Raw genomic sequence first — 10263 nt, forward strand, 5'->3', positions numbered from 1 at the left:
CCCTAATACCCTTGAACACATCACACATCCCCTTCTCTTTTATTATTTATTTATTTGAGATGGAGTCTTGCTCTGTTGCCCAGGCTAGAATGCAGTGGTGCCATCTTGGCTCACTGCAACCTCCAGCTCCCAGGTTCAAGTGATTCTCCTGCTTCAGCCTCCAGAGTAGCTGGTATTACAGGTGCCCACCACCACCCCTGGCTAATTTTTGTATTTTTAGTAGAGACGGTGTTTCACTATGTTGGCCAGGCTGGTCTCGAATTCCTGACCTCAAGTGATCCGCCTGCCTCGGCCTCCCAAAGTGCTGGGATTAAAGGCGTGAGCCACTGCACCTGGCCCCCTTCTCTTTTAAAGCTAGTTACAGTGGCTTCTATTGTATGCAACTAACAACCTATTATGTTTGGGTCAGGTGTAAACCCTGGCTTAATCAATTAGGGCGGGGTGTGGGCATGCCTAGTTCCTACTTTCTAGCTATGGAAGCAGCAGGCTCTTTGAGAAGCGGTAGGGATGTGGAGATATCATGGGTACCTACTTACTATACTCTTGGCCCAGCGCCCTTCCTTTCTCTTGGGAATTACACTTCCTTTGTCTCAGTGTGGGTTCTCCCAGAACCAAACATTGAGGATTCAGATGCAAGTCATTTACTTGGGAGTTTCAGAATAGACTTGGTGAGGAGTACGGAAGGCGGGCCAGGACGGGCAAGTCAAGGAAGGGTGTGTTTTCTGGCCTAATCTTGCTGGGATTTCTGGGAGACAGTATACATATGCACCCTAGAACTGCCCCAGCCAAGGGGTGCAGGAGCTGGGAGCTGTTTCTGGGTGCTGGGTGGTTCCCACTCTGCCCGTGGGTGGGGCTAGGAAAGTAACTGATGAGAATTGGTGAGACATACCCCAGCAGATGGTCATTTTTGTTTTGTTTTGTTTTATTTCACTCTGTCTCCAAGGCTGGAGGGCAGTGGTGTGATCACTGCTCACTGCAGCCTCAAACTCCTGGGCTCAAGCAATCCTCCTGCCTTATCCTCCTGAGTAGCTGGGACTACAGGTCCACAACACCACACTCAGCTAATTTTTATTTTTTGTAGAGATGGGGTCTCACTATGTTGCCCAGGCTGGTCTCAAACTCCTAGGCTCAAGTGATCCTCCCACCTTGGCCTCCCGAAGAATTGGGATGACAGGCATGTGTCACTGCGCCCAGCCTTAGAGACTGCTCCTTCTGATCCATCTCAGTTTTCATGGAAACTGTCTTCCTTCCTTTCTTTCTTTTCTTCTGTTCCTCTTTCTTCTTTTCTTCTTTCTCTCTCACTCTCTCCCTCCCTTCCTCCTTCTTTTCTTCCTTCTCTGGGTAACAGGCTGTTACCCAGGCTGGAGTGCAGTGGTGCCATGATGGCTCACTGCAGCCTCCAACCCCTTGGCTCAGGCAATCTTCCTGCCTCAGCCTCCTGAGTACCTGGGGCCACAGGTGCGCTCCACCACACCTAACTAATCTGAAACAATTTTTGGAGCCAGGTGTGGTAGCTCACAGCTGGGCTTTAGGAGGGCTGAGGTTGGGGGAATAGCTTGAGGCCAGGCATTCAAGACCAGCCTGGCCAACATGGCGAAAACTGTCTCTATTTTAAAAATATAAAAATTAGCCTGGTGTGGTGGCCTATAACTATAATCCCAGCTACTCGGGAGGCTGAGGCAGGAGAATCGTTGAACCTGTGACATGGAGGGCGCAGTGAACCGAGATTGAGCTACTGCGCTCCAGTCTGGGCAACAGAGAGAGACTCCATCTTAAAAAAAAAAAAAAAACTGGGCCCGGGCATAGTGGCTCATGTCTATAATCTCAGCACTTTGGGAGGCCAAGGTGGGCAGATCACTTGAGGTCAGGTGTTTGAGACCAGCCTGATCAACATGGTAAAACCCCATCTCTAAGAAAAATATAAAAATTAGGCCAGGAACAGTGTGGCTCACACCTGAAATCCCAGCACTTTGGGAGGCCGAGACGGGTGGATCACCTGACGTCAGGAGTTCAAGACCAGCCTGATCAATATGGTGAAACCCTGTCTTGACTAAAAATACAAAAAAAATTAGCCGGGCATTGCTGTGATCCCAGCTACTTGGGAGGCTGAGGCACGAGAATCACTTGAACCTGGGAGGCAGAGGTTGCAGTAAGCTGAGATCATGCCACTATTCTCCAGCCTGGATGAGAGAACGAGACTCTGTCTCAGAAAAAAAAAAAGAGTTTTTGTAGATATGGTGTCTTGCTATGTTGCCCAGGCTGATCTTGAATTCATGGCCTCAGGTGATCCTCTCACCTCAGCCCCCCAAGGCACTGGGGTGACAGGTGTCAGCTACGGCAGAATGTTTAAAGGAAACAACCAACTATTTTCCAAAGTGGTTGCTCTATTTCGTATTTCCACCAGCAGCGTTTGAGATTTCCAACTGCTCCACATTTCTACTGACACTCAATAGGGTCAGTCTTTTTAATTTTAGTCATTCGAGTGGGCGTGCAGTGGTATTTCATTGAGGTTTTCATTTGTATTTCCCTAATGACTAATGGTGCTGAGCACTTTTTCACAAGCTTCCTGGCCATTCACATCTCTTCTTCTTCTTTTTTTTTTGAGATGGAGTCTTACTCTTGTCACCCAGGCTGGAGTGCAGTGGTGCAATCTCGGCTCACTACAGCCTCTGCCTCCCAGGTTCAATGGATTCTTCTGCCTCAGCCTCCCAAGCAGCTGGGATTAAATGCACCTGCCACCATGCCTGGCTAATTTTTGTGTTTTTAGTAGAGACAGGGTTTTACCATCTTGGCCTGGCTGGTCTTGAACTCCTGACCTCGTGATCCACCCTCCTCTGCCTTCCAAAGTGCTGGGATTACAGTCGTGAGCCACTGCACCTAGCCTCTTCTTTTTTGTTGTTGTTTTTACTTTTTTTTTTTTTTAATAGCCCTGGAGTCAGAAGCATGTTTTTACTTTTTGAGATGGAGTCCCGTTCTGTCACCCAGGCTGGAGTGCAGGGGTACAATCTTAGCTCACTGCAACCTCCGCCTCCTGGCTTCAAGCAATTCTCCTGCCTCAGCCTCCCGAGTAGCTAGAATTACAGGTGCCCACCACCACACCTGGCTAATTTTTGTGTTTTTAGTAGAGATGGGGTGTCACCATGTTGGCCAGGCTGGTCTTGAACTCTTAACTTCAGGTCATCTGCCCACCTTGGCCTCCCAAAATGCTGGATTTACAGGTATGAGCCATTGTGCCTGGCCCCCAGGCTGATCTTGAAATCCTGAGCTCAAGTGATCTGCCTGCCTTGGTGTCTCAAAGGGTTGGCATGACAGTCATGAGCCACCATGCCCGGCCTATTTTTAAAAACAGAATTAGAGACAGGGTCTTGCTACGTTGCCCAGGCTGGTTTTGAACTCCTAGCCTCAAGCAATCCTTCTGCCTCGGCCTGTATTCATCTGCTATTTTACAAAGCTTCCAGGTGCTGTGAGGAGGACAGGCTGTGGAGGGGCTGATGTAGAAGCTGGGAGAGTGGGGAGGGACTGTAGCTCCCACAGAAGCAAGCTGGTCCCAGGTCCACCTCACTGCCTAGTTCCTGGGAAAGTCAGTGTTGGCTTCCCCAGGCCTTGGCCTGCTGCCCAGAGTGGTTGAGACACTAACTTCTTGATTTTGTGTGAAGGCCCTCAGCCCAGCTTCTGGGAGTCAAGACCCGGTGCCGCACCCTGTCGGCTGGGTGTCCTGAATTTCAACTTCTTCCCTCATCCAAAGAGGGAGAGTTTTATTTTGTTTTGTTTTGTTTTATTTTGAGATGGAGTCTTGCTTTGTTGCCCAGGCTGGAGTGCAGTGGCGCAATCTCAGCTCACTGCAACCTCCACCTCCCGGGTTCAAGAGATTCTCCGGCCTCAGCCTCCCGAGTAGCTGGGATTACAGATGGGCACCACCATGCCTGGCTAATGTTTGTATTTTTTAGTAGGGATGGGGTTTCACCATGTAGGCCAGGCTGGTCTCAAACTCCTGACCTCAAGTGATCCACCCACCTTGGCCTCCCAAAGTGCTGGGATTACAGACGTGAGCCACTACTCACAGCCAAACAGGAAGTTTGATCCATCCTCTGGCCCAGAGGCCAGCCCAGACCTGCCACCTGTGGCCTACACCGGCACAGTTGTATTGGTTGCCAAAATATTGAAATACTCCACTTCTGGTTAATAAAGAGCCCACATAGCCCACAGATGTCTGCTACCAGCTGAGTCCATTCCCTGGGGACCCCTTGGACTTTCCCACATCTCAGCAGCAACGCTGGGGCTCTAGGGTCCTGACTTAGCCCTATGGCCACAACTGTACAAGTGGATGGTGCTTGGGGAATATTTTCTGGGGACAGCCCAGGCCTGGCTGGAGTGGGGAGGATGAAACTGGAGGCTGATGCTGAAGGATTGAGTGAGGATTTTTATCAGTGAGCCCAGAACTCGAGACTGGACATAACTAATTGTTAGCAGTAGAACATAGCCAAGTCACACGGTATATTCACAGCAGTATAAATCTGTAGGGATCTGCAGCAACCTCAGTTATTGCCTCCTCAAGAAAGAATCTGACCAAGGGGCATAAGGCAGAGTGAGAACCCAAGGCAAGTTGTAGAGCAGGAATGAAAGTTTATTAAGAAGTTAGGCCGGGCGCGGTGGCTCTCGCATGGAATCCCAGCACTTTGGGAGGCCGGGACGGGTGGATTGCCTAAGATCAGGGGTTCGAGATCAGCCTGACCAACATGGTGGAATCCCATCTCTACTAAAATTACAAAAATTAGTTGGGCGTGATGGCAGGTGCCTATAATCCCAGCTACTTGGGGAGCTGAGGCAGGAGAATCGCTTGAACCCGGTAGGTGGAGGTTGCGGTGAGCCGAGATCATGTCATTGCATTCCAGCCTGGGCAACAAGAGCAAAACTCTGTCTCAAAAAAATTTAAAAAAAAGAAGCAGCAGCAGCTTTAGGCTGGGAGCGGTGGCTCACGCCTGTAATCCCAGCACTTTGGGAGGCCGACGCAGGCAGATCACCTGAGGTCAGGAGTTCAAGACCAGCTTGGCCAACCTGCGAATCCCATCTCTATTTAAAAAATAATAAATCAGCCTTGTGTGGTGCGCGCCTGTAATCACAGCTACTCGGGAGGCTGAGGCAGGGAGAATTGCTTGAACCCAGGAGGTGGAGTTTGCAGTGGGTCAAAATCGCGCCATTGCGCACCAGCCTGGGTGACCGAGTAAGGCTCTGTTTCAAAAAAAGAAAAGTTTTAGAGCAGAAGCAAAAAAAAGTAAAGTACACTTGGAAGAGGGCCAAATGGGCACCGTGAGAGCTCTAGTGTGCAGTTTGACCTTCGACTTGGGGTTTTCTACGTTGGCATGCTTGTGGGGTCTTGTGTTACTTGTCCCCGACCCCTCCCTTGGGATGGGCTGCCCGGATGTGCAGGGGCCCGCCAGCATGGGAAAGCGGTGTGTTTACTGGAGTTGTGCACACGCTCAATTGAGGTGGTCTTCACTTACCAGCTGAATGTTCCTAGAAGGTCCTAAACCAGTGAAATGCCACCATTTTGTCTCTTAGTGCGCATACTTGAGCCCACTCACCCAACTCTTGAGATTTTATGGGGAAGCTGCTCAACACCAGTTTCAGGTGTTTTTTTTGTTTTTTGTTTTGATTTGGAGTTTTGCTCTTGTCGCCCAGGTTGGAGTACAATCGTGTAATCTCGGCCCACTGCAACCTACTTCTCCCAAGTTCAAGCGATTCTCCTGCCTCAACCTCCTGAGTAGCTGGGATTACAGGCACCCACCACCATGCCCGACTACTTTTTGTATTTTTAGTAGAGATCGGGTTTCACCATGTTGGCCAGGCTGGACTTGAACTCCTGACCTCGTGATCTACCCTCTCAAAGTGCTGGGATTACAGGCATGAGCCACCGTGCCTGGCCAGGTGTTTCTTTTTCTTTCTTTCTTTTTTTGAAAAAAAAAAAAAGATGGAGTCCCACTCTGTCACCAAGGCTGGAGTGCAGTGGTGCGATCTCAGCTCACTGCAACCTCCGCCTCCCAAGTTTGAGCTACTCTCCTGCCTCAGCCTCCCAAGCAGCTAGGACTACAGGTGCGCACTACCACGCCCAGCTAATTTTTGTATTTTTAGTAGAGATGGGGTTTCACCATATTGGCCAGGCTGGTCTTGAACTCTTGATCTCGTGATCCACCCACCTTGGTCTCCCAAAGTGCTGGGATTACAGGTGTGAGCCACCATGCCTAGCCAGGTGTTTCTATCTATTGGGAGATGGCCTTTCCCTGGTGCCAGCTGTGATCAATTATTATTTTATTTTATTTGTTTATTTTTTGAGAGAGCATCTCTGTTGCCCAGGCTGAAGTGTTTGGTGACTATTTCCTCCACTAGAACTAGAACTTCTTTTGTTTGTTCTGAGACGGAGTCTCGCTGTGTTGCCCAGGCTGTAGTACAGTGGCACAATCTCAGCTCACTGTAACCTCCGCCTCAAGCAATTCTCCTGGGTTTCAAGTGATTCTCCCGCCTCATCTTCCTGAGTAGATGGGATTACAGGCACCCGCCATCATGCCTGGCTAATTTTTGTATTTTTGTAGAGACGGAGTTTCACCATATTGGCCAGGCTGGTCTTGAACTCAACCAGGCATTATTCTAATAGACCTCAACATATCCTCGCAAAAAGTTCCAGCAGCCTGGCCTGCCGGCTCCAGTCCCTGCCTGCACAGTCTGCTCCCCACCTGTGGCCAGAGGGAACCTGTGAACCCCCGAGTCAGGTCAGAGCCCTCCTGGCCCAGAGCCCTGCCCTGGTCTCTGACTGCCCCTCTCCCACTCTGCTCTGACATCTTGGGCAGCCCGGTGTGCCCAGGAGGACCTACAGGGTCTGTTCCCTCCATGCTCACTCTAGATACAATTGGAGAGGCTTGGGTTTTTCAGGGACAGGACTCAGCCAGGTCCGAGCAGTGGTGACCGTGGCTGAGCTGGGCCCTGATCTTCCTCCAGGCTCCAAATCTCCTGCCCTTCCCTCCCCCACAGGCCACTGGGCATCTGTCCTGTGACCAGAATCCAGTTTCCCCTTTTCTCTCCTGAGCCCAGGCCCAGGGAGCTGTGGGTGCGACATGCGGATGGGGGAGGAGGGCTTCCTGCAGCTGTCTCATCCCCCAGCACCCTAACCTCAGGTTCCTCCTTCCCCAGCGCGCTCGGTCTCCAGCTAGGGGGTAGAAGTCCCCGTCTCCTTGGGGTGGCCTCCCTCAGGCCTTGCTCCCAGCCACTTCCTCATTCAGCAGGGCAGCCAGCCACCTGTCTCCCTGAGCTGCCAGCCCTGTCTCTGTATCTGTGTCACTGCCTCGTTCTCACCCTCTTTCTCGGCTTTGCCTCTGTTTTCTCCTTCCCCATCTTTCATCTTTTTTTTCCCCCTGTCCCTTAGTCAAAAACCTGCCTTTAGATCTTGGGTTCCATTTCCATCTTGATTTGCTGTGCAGCCTTAGGCAAGTGTCTCTATCTCTCTGAACAATGGGGATAAGAGCATGTGCCCCAGAAGTGCTTTGCAGGGACCGAATGATTTAATGCTTGGGACAGAGTGCCTGCATGTCATGATGGCTCTTTTAATATCCTTTAAACAGCACAAGGTTCTGATGATTAAATAATACTCATCACAGCTGATGCTTTAAAAGAGCTGAAAAGTGTCAGACCCTGCTCTAGGAACTTTAATCCATTTAATCCCCACAACTCTAAAAAGTAGGTCCTGTTTTACTCCCAGTTTTACAGATTAAGAAACTGAGGGGCCGGGCGCGGTGGCTCAAGCCTGTAATCCCAGCACTTTGGGAGCCCGAGGCGGGTGGATCACCAGGTCAAGAGATCGAGACCATCCTGGTCAACATGGTGAAACCCCGTCTCTACTAAAACTACAAAAAATTAGCTGGGCATGGTGGCGCGTGCCTGTAATCCCAGCTACTCAGGAGGCTGAGGCAGGAGAATTGCCTGAACCCAGGAGGCGGAGGTTGCGGTGAGCCGAGATCGCGCCATTGCACTCCAGCCTGGGTAACAAGAGCGAAACTCTGTCTCAAAAAAAAAAAAAAAAGAAAGAAACTGAGGCTCAGAAAGGTTGGGGCTGGGAGCAGTGGCTCACACCTGTAATCCCAGCACTTTGGGAGGCCGAGTTGGTTGGATCACCTGAGATCAGGAGTTCAAGACCAGCCTGGCCAACATGGTGAAACCCTGTCTCTACTAAATAAAAAATACCAAAATTAGCCAGGCGTGGTGGCGTGCATCTGTAATCCCAGCTACTTAGGAGGCTGAGGCAGGAGGATCGCTTGAAGCTGGGAGGCGGAGGTTGCAGTGAGCCAAGATCATGCCATTGCACTCCAGCCTGGGCAACAAGAGTGAAACTGTCTTAAAAAAAAAAAAAAAAAAAGTTGAGTGACTTACTTAAGGTTGCCCAGTCAGGAAGAGGCAGAGCTGGTTTTAATCTAACCAGACGAAGGTCATTACACTGACCCTCCTGTTAAGACGATGTCTGATCCCGATTGGGGGTGGAGGTCAAGTTTGCACTTCATGCACCCTTTGCCCTTCATGTCCAGTTGTTGGTTGGGGGAGCTGGGGCATGGCCTCTGGGTGACTGGGCCTGATTCTTTCTTGGGTTTTGTTTCTGTCTCCCCTCCTCCCCTGTCCCCTCCTCCCTTCTGCCACCACCCACCTCAGACTTCCTCCTTCACTTGCCTGGACGCTGCGCCACGTCCCACCGGCCCTTACACTGTGGTGTCCAGCAGCATCCGGCTTCATGGGGGGCCTTGAACCCTGCAGCAGGCTCTTGCTCCTGCCTCTCCTGCTAGCTGTGGGTGGTGAGTTGGGGGCTTCTGTGGCTGCCTCCCCGGTCCCTGGGCTCAGCTTGGGACAGGGCAGGGAGCAGGGTGGAATGAGAGAACCAAAACGGGGTGTTGGGACGGGAGCAGGTGCCTGGGCTCCCAGAGCCTGTGGCTTTCTCCCACAGCCTGAGCCCCCAAGGTTTGCCCTCCACTACAAGCAGCGGGGAGGAGGGGACATCTAAGGGTGTCACCACAGGACAAGTTGTGCAGAAGTAACACACACATTCTGGTGGTCCAGACACCAGCCCCGGAGTCCTGCCAGGCCCATTCTCCCCCTGGGTAACCTCCTGGCTGTCAGAATCCACACTCCCTGGCTTCTAAACTTGTCCCCCTATCCCCATCATAGCTCTGTACCTCAGTTTACCTTCTTTTTCCTCCTCAGGTCTCTGTCCTGTCCAGGCTCAGGCCCAGAGCGGTAGGCCTAGACCCAGCAGTTCCTCTCCCTACCTCCCAAAGACCTCCCTGTTTCCGTCCCTCCCTCACCCTTCCCAAACCTCTCCCCCACCCCACCGCCCGCCGACCTGCTCCCCACTATTCCCAGTGCACACATGCTCACCTCCCCTGACCCCTGTGCCACAGAATGCAGCTGCTCCGCGGTGAGCCCGGGCGTGCTGGCGGGGATCGTGCTGGGGGACCTGGTGCTGACAGTGCTTATCGCCCTGGCCGTGTACTTCCTGGGCCGGCTGGTCCCTCGGGGGCGAGGGGCTTCGGAGGGTGAGTGGGGCTGGCAGGAGAAAACCTGAGGATGTGCCTGGATGGGGGAGGGGGGGTCGGGTAAGCTCCCAGATCCCAAACATCCAAAGGGATGGTAATGGAGGTGCTGATTTGGAAACGACAAAACAGCCCCAACTCACCACTCTGCCTGTCTCTGCACCCCATGACACCCCTCGCCTCCAGCAGCCACACGGAAACAGCGTATCGCTGAGACCGAGTCGCCTTATCAGGTGAGAAAACCAGACTGTCCTCCTCACATCTCGCTCCTGCCTGGGGATGTCTGCCCCAGATTCTCCTTCATGCCATCATAGGGACCTCAAAGCCACTCTCCTTAAAGCACCCCTGAACCTTGAAGGCACACAGGGCATCTGTCTGAAACTGGGCTGAATGATCGACCACAAGCCTATGGTCAGCTTAAAATGTGTGAAGATTGGCCGGGCGTGGTGGCTCATGTCTGTAATTCCAGCACTTTGGGAGGCCGAGGCAGGTGAATCACCTGAGGTCAGGAGTTTGAGACAAGCCTGGCCAACCCTGACTCTACTAAAAATACAAAAATTAGCTGGGCATGGTGGTGGGCGCCTGTAATCCCAGCTACTCGGGAGGTTGAGGCAGGAGAATTACTTGAACTGGGGAGGCGGAGGTTGCAGTGAGCCAAGATTGAGCCACTGCACTCCAGCCTGGGTGACAGAGCAAGACT

General features: G+C 52.0%; 1 protein-coding gene across 2 annotated transcripts in view; it reads left to right on the forward strand.

Annotated features, from left to right (window-relative positions):
• The first annotated feature begins 8579 nt into the window (after positions 1-8579).
• Positions 8580-10263, forward strand: part of TYROBP (transmembrane immune signaling adaptor TYROBP) — a 4452-nt gene continuing 2768 nt past the window's right edge. Inside the window, exons 1-4 of one of the 2 annotated variants that reach the window (XM_032249547.1) lie at positions 8580-8828; positions 9235-9267; positions 9432-9566; positions 9753-9796. In XM_032249547.1, the coding sequence (XP_032105438.1) occupies positions 8768-8828; positions 9235-9267; positions 9432-9566; positions 9753-9796 (273 nt within the window). In that variant the 5' untranslated portion in view covers positions 8580-8767. Of the gene's footprint in view, positions 8829-9234; positions 9268-9431; positions 9567-9749; positions 9797-10263 lie in introns of both variants that reach the window. The other variant, XM_032249546.1, reaches the window with a different exon arrangement.

This window comes from Sapajus apella, unplaced genomic scaffold (genome assembly GCF_009761245.1).
Source record: "Sapajus apella isolate SASKATOON/1434 unplaced genomic scaffold, GSC_monkey_1.0 scaffold68, whole genome shotgun sequence".
NCBI classification, from domain to species: domain Eukaryota; kingdom Metazoa; phylum Chordata; class Mammalia; order Primates; family Cebidae; genus Sapajus; species Sapajus apella.